The sequence below is a fragment of the Chenopodium quinoa genome, unplaced genomic scaffold (assembly GCF_001683475.1).
Source record: "Chenopodium quinoa cultivar QQ74 unplaced genomic scaffold, ASM168347v1, whole genome shotgun sequence".
NCBI classification, from domain to species: Eukaryota; Viridiplantae; Streptophyta; class Magnoliopsida; order Caryophyllales; family Amaranthaceae; genus Chenopodium; species Chenopodium quinoa.
This window is the reverse complement of record NW_018742393.1, coordinates 1,837,419-1,856,725: the sequence shown is the minus strand read 5'-3', so window position 1 is coordinate 1,856,725 and position 19,307 is coordinate 1,837,419. Positions and strand designations below refer to the sequence as shown.

Below are 19,307 nucleotides of genomic sequence, written 5' to 3'. Positions count from 1 at the left end.
AATATGAGGAGCATGATTTACTGTAGCATTAACAGCATCTAGTTTGTAGTTGACTGGCCTCAGCATGAATAACATAAATAGATGACACTTGCTCTTTCATTCTCTATAAGTTTAGAAGCTCCTCTTTTATCATTATAAATATAAAAAGCATAGCTTAAGGGAAAAAAAAAGCTGAAGCTTTATGTTATAAGTTACTTTTAGTAGTAATAATACTTGGTTTCAGAAGAAGTGGTTTAATTTTATGATGAGAGGGCTCAGAAATTGGTGTCCCTTCTCATTTGTTATAATATTGATTCTCTCTGTTACATGCTGCTCAGAAGCAAGGCATCATCATCAGAAGCCTTCTGCAGTTGTAGTTGGTGCTGTTTTTTGTGATACTTGCTTTCAAGATGACCTTTCCAAAGCTGGCAGCCATCACATCTCAGGTTCTTTACTAATCCTTTCATTTGATCCTATAATTTGGTCTATTTCTCGAGATGCTTAGAGTCCGGTTGATTGTTTAACAGTTGAGCACGGCCTTAAAAGTAATTTTAACAATAGTTAGTTCATCAAGAGTATTTACTATTTAAAGACATTTCGCCCCCTGTTAGTTGCTCGACCACATAGACTTTTTCATATGTTTTAGGCTGCATTTTATTTACTTTGGAGAAGAAATTTGAGTTCAAAGACTATGTTTATGTTTCTCTCTTACGTTCCCTCTTTTAAACAAAACTCTGTATGTCCAGGACTTCATAATCATATCATGGCGAGTTTTAATGCTTTGTTCGTTTAGCTGTGTCACGGTCCATTTTTGGAAGTCACAGAGCTGAGGCACCTTTGGTTATGGACCTTATGGTGCCTATCTTGAAAATTTTGGGGCACAAATCATTCCAATGTTGATGTTTTGATTCTTTATTTTTCGGTAATAATAAAAGGACAAAAAGGGTGGGAAAACAATGTTCTGAGTTATAATGAATTGTTTAAAAGTAACATGGCCTAGAGAAGACAGGTGCATTATTAGGCAATAAGCAGCCAAATCAGACTTTTAAGTTTGTGTAAATACAACTCTTTCTGCAGTTGTATGTTTCTACTAATTTATTTCTTTCCAATGCATTAAGATAAAGAAAAAAAACATTAACCCTGCATTATTTCTGAAATTTGGTATTTTCAGGTGCAACTGTTGCAGTAGAATGTGCACAAGGGAGTTCAAGGCCAGCATTTTACCAAGAGGTGAAAACTGATAAACAGGGCAATTTTAAGGTGCAGCTACCCTTCGCAGTCAGCAAACATGTCAACAAGATTGAAGGTTGTACCGTGAAGCTGGTTAAGAGCAGCGAGCCATACTGTGCTGTGGCCTCGACTGCTACTTCATCTTCGATTCATCTGAAGAACCGAAAGGGAAGGAAGCACATCTTTTCTGCTGGTTTCTTCTCTTTCAAACCACTTAAACAACCCGGCTTATGTAACCAACAACGGTCTCAGTTGAATTCTCTTGAAGGCTTACTAAACCCTCAATACCCAACTATTCCAAGCATAAACCCTCAAATTCCTACTCCAACCCCTGAAAATCCTACACCAAACCCTCCTACATCAACTAACCCAAACACACCTATCATGCCAAATTTGCCTAACCTTCCACCACTTCCATCCCTCCCACCACTTCCTAAACTCCCCTCGTTCCCACTCTTACCGCCTTTCCCAACTACAACTCCTAATACATCCGTGGGGCCTTACAAGGACAACAAGGTGGATAATGGTTTAGTGAGACAACCACAACAGATTTTCCCTCCAATTATTCCACCAGTATTACCTTCCCCACAGGGTCCTATCCCATTACCACCCAATCCACTTCAGCCAGCACCTCTGTTGCCGAACCCCTTACAGCCACCGACTCCACCACTCATCCCAAACCCATTACAGCCCCCGACACCACCAGGTTTACTGCCTCCAACTCCTCCCTTGCCCTTTATACCACCAGTTCCTGGATTGACTCCTACACCCTCACCACCAAGTTTACTGCCTCCAACACCTCCCTTGCCCTTTATACCACCAGTTCCTGGATTGACTCCTACACCCTCATTATCACCACCAAGTTTACTGCCTCCAACACCTCCCTTGCCTTTTATACCACCAGTTCCTGGATTGACTCCCACACCCTCACCACCTCCACCCGCATCTTCGTTTCCTCTTCCTCCGATCATCCCATTGCCACCCACGCCACTCTTCCCTGGCATTCCCCCGGTTAAGACGAAGAAAGTGAACCCTTGAAAAACTATTAGCTAGCATGTACAATTCTTGTAATCCATATCTACTACTACTATCATTTCCATCCCTGCTTTCTCTTTTACAAGGAGGGGAAAACAAAGATTTGGCCTACTTCACAATTCACATTATCACATATATAGGTCTGTAAGACTGTATCATGTTTTCTTACTCAAAGTTAGCATGTTTTTGTTCAAATTATTATTATGTCCATCTTTGATGCTTGTGTTATTTTTGAATAATTTGATCATTTTAATGGTTGATGAACAAATTTTTGTAAGAAAAATTAATAAGTCGTTAAAGTTGTGAGTAGAATGTTAATGGAAGGGCAACTGTTTTAGCAAGCCCAAAAGTCCAACACGTTTAGTACGGCATGATGTGGGTTTTGAATTTGGATTGTGAAGAAACAAGTAAATGAGGAAAAAGTGGTTCATGAAGCAAGGGCAGCCTAGTCCGTGGCCTACCAGATCGGGTCCAAGTGTTTTTTTCTGGTTGTTACTCAATTTCATTAGCTTGGTTGATATAGGATTCTATTAATTCGATCTAGTTATTATAACTATATCTTATTTATTTGAATTTAGTCTAGGAAAATAATTATATAGTTTCCTACTCACTTAATATTTAAAGGGCTATCAGGACTCTATAGTAATCTATATAACGGGTAGTTTTCATCTTTTGTATGCATAACAATAGAGAAAGATCACATCATCACAAACACTAGGCTTATACTAGTACATTATATGATCACATAATTTATCATTTTCATTCCATTGCCTTATTTGTTAAATAGTAGAAAAATACTAATAATGTGTTCGGACTGCCAAATCATTATCAGGCAAATAGTCGTGCTTAATTATCGAAAAACCTTAAGCTGTAAGTCAAGACATATCCTAAACTTGAAGGAAAAATTTATCTAGTTTGTTAAATTTTATATCTAGCTTCTAGAATTAAAACTCAAATAACGTCGGTTTATATTACCAAAATCTATAACATATTGATACAATTTTATCTAGTATATAATATTTTTGTTAAGATATGTATTAACAAATTAAGTGAAACTAGATGAAACCCGTGAGATGCACGGTTTGTTTGTATTTTCTTACAACTTATATTTTTTTTCCTATGTTTGTGATAAAATTTGTTACTTTATTTATTCATTGTACGTAGTATATTATATTATTATTTAATATTTTTATTTTATTTACTTTAAAATAAATTGTGAATTTTCTCTCATTCGTTATATATTTAGATGAAATTCCTAATATCAAAAGATAATATTTTATATTTATTAGTTTAAACTTTAAAATTTCATTCGCCAATTTTATTTTGTTAATGTAGAACTTAATCTTTAAGACGAATAAATGATAAATGATGAACATTTTTTTTTTCAAGAAAAAGAGAAAGGATATATTTTTAATTTCAATGATTTTTTTTTTATTTAATTTAAAACTTTTTTTTTTGGAGAGAAAACTGATATGTTTTTTAATTAAATGTGATTTTATTTTTTTTATCAGTATATTTTTATAAAATATTTTATTATAATCACTTGTCATATTTTCATTATTTTTTTTATCTAATCCAATTTTTTTAAATATCAATTGAATGTGAATTCCATTTTTTTTAAGTTTAATAGTATTTTTTTTATATATACGAAATAAAATAAATTGTTATGTTCTCTTAGATTAAACTTCCAATTAAAAAGATAGTATTTTATTTTTATAATAAATTTGAATTTTTAATTTTAATCTTACGTGGTGCTTTAAAATGACAATCCTACGTGGTATAATCCTATACGTAATGCTCTAAAAATTCTAATCTTACATGGCGCTCTAATAACTTTTTAAAAAACAAAGTTATAGGTGGCTCCCTAAAATTTTGGGAAAAAACTACCCTTTATATAGTTTAACGTGATTTCATTTATTATATTAGTATATTTTTATAAAATATTTTATTATAATCACTTGTCACATTTTCATTATTTTTTATAAATATCAATTGAACGTGAATTTCATTTTTTAAAGTTTAATAGTATTTTTTATATATATATACGAAGTAAAATAAATTGTTTCTTTTCTCTTAGATAAAATTTCCAATTTAAAAAGATAATATTTTATTTTTATAATAAATTTAAATTTTTTAATTTTAATCTTACGTGGCGCTTTAAAATAACAATCCTACGTGGCATAATCCTATAAGTAACGCTTAAAAATACTAATCTTACATGGCATTCTAATAATTTTGTAAAAATAAAAATCCTAGGTGGCTCTCTAAAATATTGGGAAAAAACTCCCTTTTATATATATATATATATATATTTTTTTTTTTTTTTTTTTTTTTTTATATATATATATAACTAGATTTAACCTCGTGTGTTGCACTGATTTTTTATATATTATTTTGTATATTTGTTGTGATCTCTTAATCTCTTTTATATAAATTTTTAAAGAAAACAAAGTTTTTTCTTGCATAGTTATAATTCCAGTGTCGCGTGCAGGAGACACTATTCTTGCAGTACTCCAACAGCAATACACATCCGAATGTATTTATATTATCTATGAAAATTTCATCTCATTTATCGGATATTTGGATAAACTATTTATACTAAAAGATAATTTTTTATTTTTTTAAATAATTTAAATTCTAATATGAATATCAAAATATATTTTTTAGTTTTTTAAAAAAGGAAAAATTATCTAGAATAATAACCCAACCTAGATTTGAATTTATTGTCTTTTTTCCAAATTTCAATAAATTTGATAAATAGTATATTGGTAATCTTATTTTTTTTTCTAGTCGTTCTTACTTTCAATTGAATTTTAATCATTTAAAATCAATCTTATTTGTAATTCTTTATAATAGTCTTAACTAAAATATATATCCTTTCAAATAATAATAATAATAATAATAATAATAATAATAATAATAATAATAATAATAATAATAATAAACCTACAACATTTCTTAAACATATATCTAAATAAACATGCCAATATTCGTTAAACTACCATAAAATATAAACTCATGCACAAACCAACAAAATTTGACTGGCTTTTCAGGTTGATGAGTTGAATATTAGCGATGATTTGAGGTTAATCAAACTTGCATTTTTTTAAAATGGGTTGAATCGTGCTACCGAGGCAAGCTATTTATGATCACCTCTAATGGACATACATACATCTTATAAATAAAATAAATCATTCCTTACAAAAATTACTTTATAAAGAGTGGTTGGAATTATTTTATAAAGAGTAGCTTAGTATAACCGTGCATTACATGGAACCTAATCTAGTTCTATACAAAGGGATCATATGAGTTTTCATCTTTTGTATGCATTACAATAGAGAAAGATCACAAACACTAGGCTTATACTAGTACATTATAATATTGTGTTGGGACTGCTAAAGTACCATTATCGGGCAAATAGCCGTGCTTAATCATCGAAAAAAAACCTAAAGCCGTGGACTTGGAAAACAAGTCATCAAGACGTATCCTAAACTTGAATGAAAATTAGTTTGTTAGACTTTATATCTAGCTTCTAGGATCAAAACTCAAATACGTCGTATATATATATTACATTATTACCATAATCTTAAAGATATTGATACAATTTTATCTAGTATATATCAGGAGCTTATCAAAGAATTAGTTGGATAGATTTGACATATATAGAATCAAAAGAGTAGGTCATCCGTATCACTGGGTATATATATCCTCTGCCTTCAACAAACACATACTTCATATTATAAAGTTTAGACTAACAAAAGTTTTTATGGCTATGAATATGAAGAGGAGAAAAACAGAACTAGAAGATTTAAGGGATGAGACCTTGATGGAGATTCTTGCTCGAGTACCGGTGAGATCAGCCCATCAATGTAAGCTGGTCTCGAAGCGTTGGCTTGCGTTGATTTCTAGTCCTTACTTTGTTGGCTGCCATCGACGACAACATCAAGATAATCATCATCTACATCATTTCACTTATTGTACCAGTGATTTTAATATCAATAATTATATTCCCTCTAATCCCGTCCAAGCATTACCTAAGAGCGACCCCGTAATATCATTACTTAATAAAAAAATGGCCTTCGAATAGTCGTATATTTTGTGTATCTAATGATTTACTCTTGACAGTGTCGAATTGTGATGTTGGAGCTCCCTTAAATCTAAGCGTATCGAACTAGGGCCGAGCAAAATTATCCGAAAAATCCAAAACTCGAAACGTAATCGAACCAAAAATTAGGGTATCCGTTCCGATAACCATAACGGTTCGGGTATACGATCCGATAATTTGTTATCGGGTACGGTTATTGGGTATCATTTTAAAATTAACGGTTACCCGATCTGATCCAATAATTTTATTTTTTAATTTTTTCCTATTTAAATCTATTTATCCAAAATCTAAACTCTTACTTTACTTCATAATCACTTCATAATTTAAATGGTTAGTAATATTATTAGTAATTTGATCATGATCATGTGGTATTATTGTTAATTAGTGTGGAATGATATCATAACAACTAGATGGAAAAATTAGAAATAATAATCTCAACTTTGCTGGATTTTCCTTTAATAATCCTAACTTTGGATTATTCTGGAATAAACCAAGCTTTGGGGGTTGTTTACTTACTTCAATTCCAAACCGGTCAATGAAAGTCAATGACCTATTATATCAGGTCACTTGACATGTGTCAAGTCCTGATTGGTCCAAAAAATAAAAATAAAAAAAACACCAAAAAAAAAAAACACCAGCCCCTTCCCTTTCCCCCACCCCCAACCCTGCTGCCCAGCCTGCCACCCCTCCCTCGCCGACCCATCGCCTCTTCCCCACACCTAGCGTCACCGGTTTCCCCTCTCCCCGAAACCCACTCCCATTCCCCCACACAACCACCAAGAAAACTCCTCTTCCACTCTTAAAAACCCCAAACCGCCACCCTAGCCAACTCGCAATCGCAACAACGGCAACACGCCACCGCTAGCCAACTCGCAACCGCAACAAATTGCCACCAATTGCTCCTAGGTAGGGGTTAGGGTGGTTTCCCGTTTCCGTTTGAGGTGGTTTCAGGGTATGGGAGGGGGGTTGCGGATTCGAAGGATGGGAAGGGGTTGTGATATACCGGCGTGGGTAGAGAGGGGGTGGGGGAAGGGAAGGGTAGCGGCGGCCGGACGGCCGTCATTCGGCCGGCATCGGGTGTCAGTGATTGGGTGGCCAGCGTCGGGCGTCAGGGTTGAGGTTTGGTTGGTGGGTTTTTTTTAATTTTGTTTTTTTTTCTTCTCAAATTCAATTTTTTTGTTTTTTTTTTAATTTTTTCTATCCAATTATGTTGCGACATGTGTCATATAAAGAAAAAATAAAAAAAATTACTCGTTCAACAGGTAACCAGTATTTGGGATTGAAGAAAATCAACAGCCTCCAAAGTTCGGATTATTCACTTTAAAGTTGGGATTATTGAAACAAAATAGGTGAAAGTTGGGATTATTATTTCTAATCTTTCCTAACTACGGAGTAGATTATAAAGTCTAAATTTTCATTATTGGATAGCATATTGAATACTCGATAACTGATCCGAAAATCCGAGTACCTAAACTTATCAGTTCGGTTAATGGATATCATATTTAGTATTATTGGTTATTGGGTACCCAAACTGATAGTGTTAACAGTACGAGTATCTGACCCATGCTCACCCCTATATCGAACCCTTTAACTAAGCAATCTTATAGGCTCCCCGAACCTCCGTCTTTTTTCTTGGATAAGCGGCCTTCAATTGATTTCAGTGGCATTATACGTAGCGTTGACGATCCTGCCCATTATAAAGTGGTGCTTGTAAAGGACTCTCCGCCCCTAGTTAGGCGTGGAGGTAGCATTGTAAGAAGTAGTGAATTTCTCAAGTTTTATGTCTTCTCTTCCGATACTAGCAGTTGGTGTAACTTTCTTGTGCCTGCTCCACCAAACTTCCTTACGGAGACCATTTTAGATGCAGCAATTGGTCTATACCCCACCGCGTTGGATGGTGCGCTTTATTGGTGCATCAACATGATCATGGTATATAATCTCTTCGATAATGTCGATTCCCAACACTGCGACTTTATCCATCTTCCTCAAGAAGCTAAAAATTCAGCAGATGATCTCCGTAATCTCCATAGTTTATGCATAGCAAATATTGAACAACGCCTGTGGCTTTATCATTGGAGCTTTGTGACCGCCTTTACTCAAACACTCACCGTCTGGGATTTGAAGGACGACCGTACTTGGAATATAAAGCACTTTGTGGATCTTACGAGTATTAATTGGCGCTGTAAACACTCACCGTCAGATGTGAACGTGTCTATCAAAGGTTTCGATCCTTATGATGGAGACGTGCTATACGTTTTTTCTAAGGATGACCGTCTACTCTCCGTGAACCTGAGAAGCAAGACTGTGCAACTAGTCTTCCACTTCAAGTCCACTGTATTTCCAGTGATGCCACACTTCAGATTGTTTCCTTATTTTCCACCTTTCTGGCCAACCCCTATCATCAAGAGTATTGTTGCTACTGCAGCGCTGTGATTATACACTTTCGACATCATATTCCATTTATATACCAAGTATTTTGTTTTTTACGCCCTCTTGTCAAACTAAATAAAGATTGTTCCTATTATACTACATAGTGTGATTTTTCATGAAACTGAATTTGCTGCCCTTTGAGGCTTCAAAATTTCAAGTCTTAATGTTTAATCTTTTAATTTTTGAAAGAATAGTATACACTCGAGCAACCTCACTTAAATAATCTCTCAGCCAGAGTTCAGCTACAGCGTAGCTAAACAACAGCTGCAGAGCTCCCCACCAGAACAAAGCCTTGCACAGAAGCTGTAATACAGCAGCACATAATCGGATCCAAAAGTAACGCATTCTCTGTGTTGCTCTAGCAACATAAGATGTCTTCCTAGAAAATAATTAGATCCATAAAGGTCACATAGTGATTTTTACTGTACTTTTATTCAACCTCTTCTTTTGCTTGGAGAAAGATAAGGAAAACACAGGTTTGCTAGCACGAACCATTAGTTACATACTACAAAGTTCTAGCCCTGTAGGTATGTGGTGCAAGCCTCTAAATGAGATGCACACAAACAACTTAATGTCTCAATTTAGCAAGATTTTCCCTCCAAAGTACGATCAGATCATATTCACAACTTTTCAGTGACGAACTCCTTGGGATCTCATAACTTTAATCCTTTTAAATCATTTAATATTGACAATATATATTACGGCTCTTTCAGCAAATGCCAATGAGCACTTTAATAATTCACCAAATGCCCTTAAGGTTTTCAAAATTCACCAAATGCCATCGAGTTTTTAATAAATTCACCGAGTGCCATTAATGACTAACGGCCGTTAACTCTGTTAGTCATTAGGATTAAATCATGACACATGTCATGATATGATTAATTCATTTTAATTAATAAAAACAACTTTTTTTCTCGATTTTCACGACGAAAATTGTTCGCGTAAAATTTTGGGGGTTATTTTAGCCCTTTATGATTTCAAATTAAGCTCGGAATTGGCAAAAAAATAACGTAAATGCCCCGTTTTGTGTGTAAAAAATATCTCAATTAGCGAGTCATTATTTTTTAACCATGAAAATTGATCGGGTTAGGTTTTGGAGGTCATTTTGACCCTTTATGAAGTCAAATTAAGCTCGGAATTGGCAAAAAATAACATAAATGCTTCGTTTTGTGTGTCGAGAAATATCTCAATTTACGTGTCGGTTTTTTTAACTATGTAAATTGTCCAGATGAGGTTTTGGCGGTCATTTGAGGCCTTTATGGAATCAAAATAAGCTCGGAATTAGCAAAAAAATAATGTAAATGTCCTGTTTTGCGTGTTAAGATCGTAATTTTTTTTACCTAAAAAATTGCAAAATTGAGCATTTACGTTAATTTTTTGCCAAATATGAGCTTAAATTAGATCTTTAAAGGATCAATATGACCCCCAAAACCTTACCCGGTCAATTTTAATGGTTAAAAAAAATGACACGCTAAAAGAGATATTTCTTGACACACAAAACGGGGCATTTACGTATTTTTTTGTCAATTCCGAGCTTCATTTGAATCCATAAAGGGTCAAATAGACTTCCAAAACCTTACCCGATCAATTTTCATGGTTAAAAAATAATGACTCGCTAATCGAGATATTTTTCGACACACAAAATGGGGCATTTTCGTTATTTTTTGCCAATTCCGAACTTAATTTGAACCCATAAAGGCTCTAAATACCCCCAAAATTTCACCCGAACAATTTTCGTCACGAAAATCAAGAAAAAAATGTTATTTTTATTAATTAAAATAAATGATTAAAATCAATCAATCATATCATGACATGTGTCATGATTTAAGCTAATGACTAACGGTCGTTAGACCGTTAGTCATTAATGACACTCGGTGAATTTTATAGAAACTCGGTGACATTGGTGAATTTTGAAATCCTTGATGGCATTTGGTGAATTATTAAAGTGTTTAGTGGCATTTGGTGAAATAAGTGTATAAAATGCAAACTCGAAATATTAATTAACAAGTAACATCCTCAAATTACTCAGCAGAATAGCCTGGCAACCAGACATCAGTCATGTTTTGAGTTTTTGTTAAGAATCGGATACAACTATCTAGGCAAATTTATTATTTCAGTTTAGGGGGTGGGGTGGGTGCATTAGTTGAAAAACTCTGCATCTAAGACTAAACAACATACATTTGATCACTTGAATTCGCCGAGGAGAGCACTGATCTTTGATACAATGTGAGCCTCATAGTCCTCCAGACGCGCAGCAACAGAATCATTTTCCCAGCGAAAAAGGGTTGGAACATCCTTGACCTGAAACCTCGAGTCTACCCTCCAAGGGTGCTGAGGGTTACTCCAAGTTGGTCTATCTCCTGCATAAGCTCTCAAAAGCACCACATCTTCTCCAAATTCTTTCAACTTCTTCAAAATCACTGGTTCAGCTGTCACACGATCTGCATTTAGTGCCACAACAATATAGATATAAGCATACGATTAATTAAGAGCTATGAAGTACTTCGTATTAATGATCAAAGACGTACATCGGACACGGGAAACGATTTAAGTGCAACCATCATTAACATCCAGTACCAACATTAAATAAAAAAAAAAAATATATTCTAGAATTACCAGGACACCAACTGAGATTAGTAGAAGGATCATTGTCACCCAAAAAGAGGATGAGATTAGCTTTGTTATTTGCAGCTTCTTCTTTGAACTTATCAAATACCCCATTGAAACTTGCTACTGTAGCATCCATTATCTTCAACCCCATTTTTTTCCTGATAATTTTCTGAGATTAATTAGAATAATGGCAGAAATTTTAAATTTTGAATTTGTATTTTAGAATGTCCCAAAACCCTAGAATTTCAATTAGTTAACACGAACAAGAGCCCTAAATTAATCAAACACTAGAATTTCATCAACTTTCAGGAATTAACAAACCAAAATCAAAGAGAATTATGCTTATTAAATGGTTTCAGTGAAATATTAATAAAAAGATGAAATCTTCAAAGGGTTAATTGCATGAATAAGCATTTACCTCTAGAAAAAACCAGAAATTGATTGTGAAATTGGGTGAATTTCCCAAGTAAATCTTCTGCAAAAAACCAAAATTGAGAATTTACGATTCAAAATCTTTTTTGTTTTTTCCCACCAGAGCTTTTCCCCTGTTTTTGTTCATTTTTCCTTTAAATCCGACAATAGATGGATTCGGAAATCTGGATATGAATCGGGACCCAAACTATGGAAAATACCGGCCCAAATGCTACACATTATAGACTTTGAACTTGAACTGGATGTTAGTTGTCGTAATAGCTACTTGTCTACTTTTATTACGAAGTTCATTAATTAATTTTTTTCCCCTGTTAGTTAATATGAATCTTTGATCATTAATATTTTGAATTACTAGGTTAAATCCGGCAATTTTTTTTTAAGAAATGTTTTGTACTTCATATAATCCTTGTATTCTCTTAATCGTTACGAGTACAAATTTGTTTTATAATAAATCTCTTAAGAGAAAGAGAAAAATATATGAGTAATAATTTTCGACTAATATCTGTATATACAAACACTAAACACTATTGGATTTCTGAATCATCCACATAAAATATCATAATTGTCATTGCCTATTACTATACTTTATACACCTTTAAATTGTTCTTAAAATCTTATACACTTTATACACTTTGAGAATGGGGATACCATACCCACCCCCCCTCCCCTCCTCACTCTCAAGGTATCGAGTTAGTATTCAAGCATGCCCAAAACTAACCTAAAATTTTGTTATTTTGCTAAAACATTGTGTTAATTTACGTAAACCAAGTGTTATTGTGTTATTTTGCGTAAACCTCAGCCTATGTTATTTTACTATAAACTTGTGTTATTTCACGCAAACCTTGTGTTATGTTGCTAAAATCATTTGTTATTTTGCTAAAAGCTTGTGTTATCTTACTTGAACTTTGTGTTAGTTTGCTTTAACCTTTTGTTATTTTTTCAAACATATGTTATTTTTACACAGCAATATGTTAATATCCTTCTCCGAAAAAAAAGCTCGATTAATTTTCAGTAATTAATTTCTACGTCGAATTTCGTCTGCAAATTCTCATAAATTTGTTCGATTTTTTTTCTCTTCTTTAAATTAAATCATCTTCATTCAAATTGTTGTTTAAATTTTATCAGATTCTCACAAATATGAAATGTTTAATTTGATTTTAGGGTTTTAATTTTTCTTATTTTGGTTTGAATTTGAACAATTAGCTCTTCAATTCAACAAAATTTCTTAATAATAGACTGATTTAAGAAGATATATCTTGAATGTTGCATATTAATTATGAGATTATTTGAGGAATTTTGAAAAAAAAAAAAGTAAGACAAAGCGAGGAAGAGCAGGAGAACAAAAATAAAGGAAGGATTTTTTTTTATTTATTTATTTATTTATTTATTTTTTATTTTAATTTGGCGATCATGGTACCCTACCATAGAAATGCCAAAAAAATAAATAAACAAACAAATAAAAAGAAAATCACAATGCCGAGACTTGCCAAGTACCATAGTTCGAAACCCTTCAAAAAAAAAAAAAAAAGTACCATAGTTCGAAAAAAGACGTGGACTTGGAAAACAAGTCAACATGTTTCCTAACCCAATAGCCATGCTATAACAATTGGGAAACCTGAATGAAAATTTTATCTGTCTTTTATCGATTTATATTACCACAAAAGATATTGGCAATTTTATGTACTAAATATAACTATATTAGGACTTTATCTTGGAGTTTTTCTGTTAGACTTGATATTTAGAATTAAAAGAGTCGGTGTAGTTGGTGGTATATATATACCCCTCCTGCCTTCAACAAAACACATACAACTATACAAGTATTATAAAGTTTAGACCAACAAAAATTACTTGGTAAAAATATGGCAATGAATATGAAGAGGAGAAAAACAGAATTAGAAGATTTAAATGATGAGACCTTAATGGAGATTTTTATTCGAGCACCAGTGAAATCAGCCCATCAATGTAAGCTCGTCTCGAAGCGTTGGCTCGCCTTGATTTCTAGTCCATGCTTTTTCCGTTGCCATGGACAACACTATAATGCATCTCAACGTCAAGGTAAACATCATCTACAACTTGTCAATTATCGTCGCATTAATGTTCCCTTTGATCCTTTTAATCTGAACGATAATGTTTTCTCTAGTTCCTTTACTCCGACGACTCGAACTATAGAGGTCCAGGCGTTACCTAAGAGCCAACCCTTAATATCCTTAGATTTCTTCAATCAACAATGACCTATGAACATAATATCGTGTGTATCAATGATTTTCTCTTGACAGTGTCAGATTTTGGCCTATTTACTCCCTCGTTATATCTAAACGTATCAAACCCCCTAACTAAGCAATCTTATAGACTCCCCAAACCTCCGTCTTGTCTCTTGTATAATCCTTTTACTGATTTCAATGGCATTATTGATTTCAATGGCATCGTATGTAGTGTTGATGATCCTGCCCATTACAAAGTGGTGCTTGTTAAGGGCACTCTGCACCTAGTTAGGCGCGGAGATAGCATTGAAAGATGTAGTGAGTTTTTGAATTGTTACGTCTTCTCTTCTGATACTAGCAGTTGGTGTAAATTTCTTGTGCACGCCCCATAAAACTTTGTTTCGGTGAGAATGGTAAATAAAGCAATTGGTCAATACATGACCACGTTGGATGGTGCGCTTTATTGGTGCACCAACATGATAATGGTATATAATCCATTCGACAAAGACAACCCCCAGCACTGCGATTTTATTCATCTTCCCCAAGAAGCTAAACTCGATGAGATGTACCGTAAGGAAATTTCACCAGTTGATCAACGTAGTTTATGCATAGCAAATGTTGAACAGCACCTGCGGCTTTATCATTGGAGCTACGTGACCGCCTCTACTCAAACACTCACCGTCTGTGATATGGAGAACTACACAAATGGTCATGACTGTACTTGGAATATAAAGCACTTTGTGGATCTTACAAGTATTAATTGGCTCTGTAACAATGTGTGCATGTCTATCAAAAGTTTTGATCCCTATGATGGAGACGTACTATACGTTTTTTCTAAGGAACTATGTCTCCTCTCTGTGAACCTGAGAAGCAAGACTCTGCAATTAGTCGCTGACTTCAAGTCCACTGTATCAACTCGCTCCCATGGTTCAGATTGTTTCATTATTGTCCACCTTTACATCCAACACCTATCACCAAGAGCTGAAGAGCATGGCTGCTACTGCTACTCTGGCACTACTGTGATTGCACTTTCAAGTTTCAACATGGTGTGGATTGAATTATTTTAAGGATTTTTTGACTTTTGCTACCACAAAAAGCCATCAGTTTCATTTTTGCTACCCCTTAAAAATTTTTATTTTATTTTACTACCACTAAAATTCACATATTTTAGAAGTTGATACCAATTGACGGAATCTGTTACATTTGCCGTTTGTGGGCCCCACTATAACGTTTCTTTTGTCAGTTTCTTGTGTATAAGTAATAGCTTTGAAGAACCCATCTTCTCCAAAGTTGACGAAGGACGAAATTTGTTGGAGTTGTTCAATCATAGATAGGGAAAACAAAGATAACCCATTTATATTTTCAATAAAAGTAAACTAATTAAGCAACACCCACATGAAAACTCATCACTAAGAGAATAACCCATTTGGATTTTTAGTAAAATTTCAAGAAATCAAACAATACCCAATTGAGAAATCATCAAATTATGCTCAATAGTACAAAAAGATTACAAATTTAAAGACAAAAAACTTGAACAATTACTCTAGAATTGGGTTCTGGAATCTCTGTGATGTCAATATCAGCAGGAAGCTTATCTTCCTTTTCGGCATTCGCGGTCGAAGACGTAGCAGAGGATGAAGCTGATAAATGGGTTGGAGCTTTGGGAAAATTGGTGTTGCAGGGCAGGGAATTGGCGGGAAGAAGGAGAAAAATGGAGGAATTTGTAGAGGGTGTTGGATTTGTTTAAGCGAAGAGGGTGGAAATTATTTGTAGGTAAGAAAGAGAAAGAAGAAGAACGAGTATGGAATGAAAGATTCATGGAAATTGCAGAATTTAGAGATGTAGAGAGATGGAGATGGTGACAGGAGAGAGACAAGAATTGAAGGAAAAAAAATTATTGCCTTCAATGGAGGTTGTTGAGAGCATTCAATGGAGACAAGCAACATTTAGGCAGAGCAAACGCTTCGAGGAGAGAGAAGAACAAAGGAACGTTGGTCAGTTAATTGCGTGGGGCCCACAAACGGCAAATGTAACAGACTCCGTCAACTGGTATCAACTTCTAAAAATATGTGAATTTTAGTGATAGTAAAATAAAATAAAAATTTTAAGGGGAAGCAAAAATGAAACCGATGGCTTTTTGTGGTAACAAAAGTCAAAATTTCTATTTTAATTTTTTAAAAGACATGCTAACTAAATAAAGACAGTGTGATTTCTCATAAATAACAAGTGTTTGATGATCAAGATAGTTGTTTGACTATGTGATAATATGTATGTGATACAGAGTAACTAGAACTTCTTGCAGGCTCTTTGCGGTGAAGATGTGAAAGTAGCAGAACCAAACTGAAAATTTAATGGCCTTTGAGGTTTCAGATATACAAAGTGTTTCAATGTTTAATCTTGCATTGATTTTAAACTTTGGAACTAATCTATAACTAATATTAAAGTAGCAACCACTGACATCATTCTTTTTTAAATTAAACACATGTCATGTTGTCATTAAAAATTTTCCTTCCAAAACTATAAATGATGTCATCATTTTATAAATTTAATTTTATTATATTAAAATTCTAATCAACTACGTTATTGTTAGTATCAAATTCTTAAAAACAATCTATTCTTTTTAACAATAATAATTTAATTTTTCTTCCTCGGTTACCCTTTTCATCATTCAATTCTATGATTCTATTTTTGGTAATATTTGATGTTCTATTTGTGTTCGGAATACTGTTTTTTAAAATTTTGGTATGAAAAAATAAACAAATTTAGAAAATTTTATTTGATCAAATCGTGCATCGCATGAGACTAATCTAGTAGTATATACTTGAGCAACCTCACTGAAATACTCTCAGCCAAAGTTCAGCAACAGCATTGCTAAACAACAGTTGCAGAGCTCCCCACCATAACAAAGCCTCACACGGAAGCTGTAATACTGTCAGCACACATTCAGATCCAAAAGTAACACATTATTTGTGTTGCTTTAGCAGCATAAGATGTCTTTCTAGAATTCTAGGAAAGTTAATAAATAAATCAACAAAGACCACATGGTAATTCTTAATATATTTTTATTCTACCTCCTCTTTCAAGGAAGCCATGTTTACATTTAAAAATTGGGTTAACTAGCACGAACCATGAGCCACATACTACTACAAAGTGATAGATGGTGCGAACCTCTAAATGAGATGCACACAAACAACTTGATGTCTCAATTTAGCATGCTTTTTCCCCCCAGAGTATGATCAGATCATAAGTCCAAAGTATGACAAATTCCTTATGAGCTCATAGTTATTATTTTCTTATCAATCATAAAACACACACACACACATATACATAGGATAAAATGCAAACTCCGAACATTTATTAACTACTAGTAACAACCTTACTAAGCAGAATAGCCTGGCAAACAGACATCAGTTATGATTTAAGTTTTTGTTCAGACTCAGATACAACCATCTAAGCAAGTTTATTAGGGAGGGGGTGCAATAGCTGAAAAACTCTGCATCTACAACTAAACAACGTACATTTGATCACTTGGACTCACCGAGAAGGGCATTGATCTTTGATTCAATGTGAGCCTCATGGTCTTCCATACGCGCAGCAACAGCATCATTTTCCCAGCGAATAAGGGTTGGAACACCCTTGAGCTGAAACCTTGAATCTACCCTCCAAGGGTGCTGAGGGGTCCTCCAAGTTGGTCTATCTCCTACATAAGCTCTCAAAAGTGCCACATTTTCTCCATATTCTTCCAACTTCTTCAATATCACTGGTTCAGCTCTCACACAATCTGCACTTAGTGGCACAACAACAACACTTTCCTTCATCATTTCATACACTATCACAAATCTTTATGTATACGAGCATACTACTGATTAAGAGCTATGAAGTACGTCAAATTAATGATCAAAGGTGTACATCCGAATCATAAAATTATAATATGTAACCATTTATAACCCCTAATATCAACATCAAAGCAAAAAAAAAAAATAGAGAATTACCAGGACACCAACTGAGATTAGTAGAAGGGTCATTGTCAGCCAAAAAGAGGATGAGATTAGCTTTGTTGTTAGCAGCTTCTTCTTTAAACTTATCAAATACCCCATTAAAGCTTGCCACTGTAGCATCCATTATCTTCAACCCCATCTTTTTATTCCTGATAATTTTCTCAAAAATTATTAGAATAATGGCAATGCATCTCATCTTCTTACAAAAATTTAGAATAATGGCAGATGATTTTAATTTAGAATCCCAAAATATTACCAGAATTTCAATCAATTAACACAAACAAGAGCCTTAGATGAATTAAACACAAGAATCCCATCAATTTCAGACATTAACAAACCAAAATCAAAGAGAATCATACAATAAGGTTTTGTACCATAAAGTACTGATAAAAGATGAAATCTTTAAAGGGTTAATTGCATGAAGAAGCCTTTACCTCGAGAAAACTCCAGAAATTGATCGTAGAATCGGTGAATTTCCCAAGTAATTTTCTGAGAAAAACCCTAAAAACGAAAATTTATTATGTTTCAAGCGCACAATTTCAGGAATCAAAATCTTTTGTTTCCCACCAGAGCTTTTCCCTGTTTTTATTTTTTTAACTAATCCGATAATACAAGTAGATAGATTCGGAACTCTGGATATCTTTTCGGAACCCAATTCATGGGAAATGCCGGCCCAAATTCTAGTAATGCTACACATTGTGGACTTTAATTCGGGTCAATTCATGGCATGTTTAAAGTCTAAAATTTTGGTTATTAATAAATTAAACAAACAAACATATCATTATCCAGTTGCTGTGGTGTAGTGGTTATCACGTTAGTCTTACACACTAAAGGTCCCCAGTTCGATCCTGGGCAGCAACAACTTTGACTTTTTCATTTTTATACTTTTTTTTTGCAAAACTAGCTTCGTGACTCTGTAAATCCGTAATAATCATTTTGGTATGTACAGTGTAGTGCAATGGTGTTTGAGTATTTATGATTTTATTCTTTGAATATATTTCTTAAGAAAAGAAAGACAAAAATTGTTCTAGTGGAAAGATGCTTTCGTTGAAGAAGCAATGTATCTCAAATTCTCAAAGTTTAGCAATTGTGTTAGGCTTGCCCTAGTAGCGAGTTTGTGTTGGATGCTCTATTGGCCTATTGGCTATTGCTATGTATTTTGATGGGGAAGCAAATGATGACATTTTTGTTAAAGAGAGTGAGAGCAACTATGTGTTACCGATATTTGTGAAAATTGAAATAATTTAATGATGTACTCTCTTCAATTTCTTTTTTGCCCTTTTTGAT

General features: G+C 33.8%; 4 protein-coding genes and 1 non-coding gene across 6 annotated transcripts; 3 read left to right on the top strand and 2 right to left on the bottom strand.

Annotated features, from left to right (window-relative positions):
* Positions 1-2,509, top strand: LOC110703437 (vegetative cell wall protein gp1-like). Of its 2 annotated transcripts, XM_021881257.1 has the most exons (3): positions 1-425; positions 1,151-1,957; positions 2,033-2,509. In XM_021881257.1, exons 1-3 carry the CDS (start codon positions 242-244, stop codon positions 2,245-2,247), a joined length of 1,206 nt encoding a protein of 401 aa, XP_021736949.1. In that variant the 5' UTR covers positions 1-241; the 3' UTR covers positions 2,248-2,509. The 2 variants fall into 2 exon arrangements, with proteins under 2 accessions (XP_021736949.1, XP_021736942.1); XM_021881250.1 differs by having other exon boundaries at positions 12-425; positions 1,151-2,509.
* A 5,403-nt stretch (positions 2,510-7,912) lies between these two features.
* LOC110701909 lies at positions 7,913-8,782 on the top strand. Its single transcript, XM_021879518.1, has one exon. It carries the CDS (start codon positions 7,913-7,915, stop codon positions 8,780-8,782), a length of 870 nt encoding a protein of 289 aa, XP_021735210.1.
* A 2,010-nt stretch (positions 8,783-10,792) lies between these two features.
* On the bottom strand, positions 10,793-12,206 carry LOC110701569 (thioredoxin-like protein Clot). The gene is made up of 3 exons (XM_021879205.1): positions 11,808-12,206; positions 11,396-11,547; positions 10,793-11,220 (listed from the first exon to the last, which is right to left on the bottom strand). Exons 2-3 carry the CDS (start codon positions 11,538-11,540, stop codon positions 10,964-10,966), a joined length of 402 nt encoding a protein of 133 aa, XP_021734897.1. The 5' UTR covers positions 11,541-11,547; positions 11,808-12,206; the 3' UTR covers positions 10,793-10,963.
* A 5,144-nt stretch (positions 12,207-17,350) lies between these two features.
* Positions 17,351-18,739, bottom strand: LOC110703427 (thioredoxin-like protein Clot). The gene is made up of 3 exons (XM_021881240.1): positions 18,455-18,739; positions 18,015-18,169; positions 17,351-17,803 (listed from the first exon to the last, which is right to left on the bottom strand). Exons 1-3 carry the CDS (start codon positions 18,715-18,717, stop codon positions 17,547-17,549), a joined length of 675 nt encoding a protein of 224 aa, XP_021736932.1. The 5' UTR covers positions 18,718-18,739; the 3' UTR covers positions 17,351-17,546.
* A 69-nt stretch (positions 18,740-18,808) lies between these two features.
* Positions 18,809-18,881, top strand: TRNAV-UAC. Its single transcript has one exon. It is a non-coding gene; the product is annotated as a tRNA-Val (tRNA).
* Positions 18,882-19,307: the final 426 nt, after the last annotated feature.

Excerpts from the sequence above, each read along its gene's own strand:
- LOC110703437 (XM_021881250.1), top strand. The coding sequence starts at position 242 with ATGATGAGAGGGCTCAGAAATTGGTGTCCCTTCTCATTTGTTATAATA. Across the intron at positions 426-1,150 it reads TGGCAGCCATCACATCTCAG|GTGCAACTGTTGCAGTAGAA; the intron begins GTTCTTTACTAA and ends TGGTATTTTCAG.
- LOC110701909 (XM_021879518.1), top strand. The coding sequence starts at position 7,913 with ATGCTCACCCCTATATCGAACCCTTTAACTAAGCAATCTTATAGGCTC.
- LOC110701569 (XM_021879205.1), bottom strand. The coding sequence starts at position 11,540 with ATGGGGTTGAAGATAATGGATGCTACAGTAGCAAGTTTCAATGGGGTA. Across the intron at positions 11,221-11,395 it reads TAATCTCAGTTGGTGTCCTG|ATCGTGTGACAGCTGAACCA; the intron begins GTAATTCTAGAA and ends CACTAAATGCAG.
- LOC110703427 (XM_021881240.1), bottom strand. The coding sequence starts at position 18,717 with ATGTGTAGCATTACTAGAATTTGGGCCGGCATTTCCCATGAATTGGGT. Across the intron at positions 18,170-18,454 it reads ATTTCTGGAGTTTTCTCGAG|GAATAAAAAGATGGGGTTGA; the intron begins GTAAAGGCTTCT and ends GAAAATTATCAG. Across the intron at positions 17,804-18,014 it reads TAATCTCAGTTGGTGTCCTG|ATTGTGTGAGAGCTGAACCA; the intron begins GTAATTCTCTAT and ends CACTAAGTGCAG.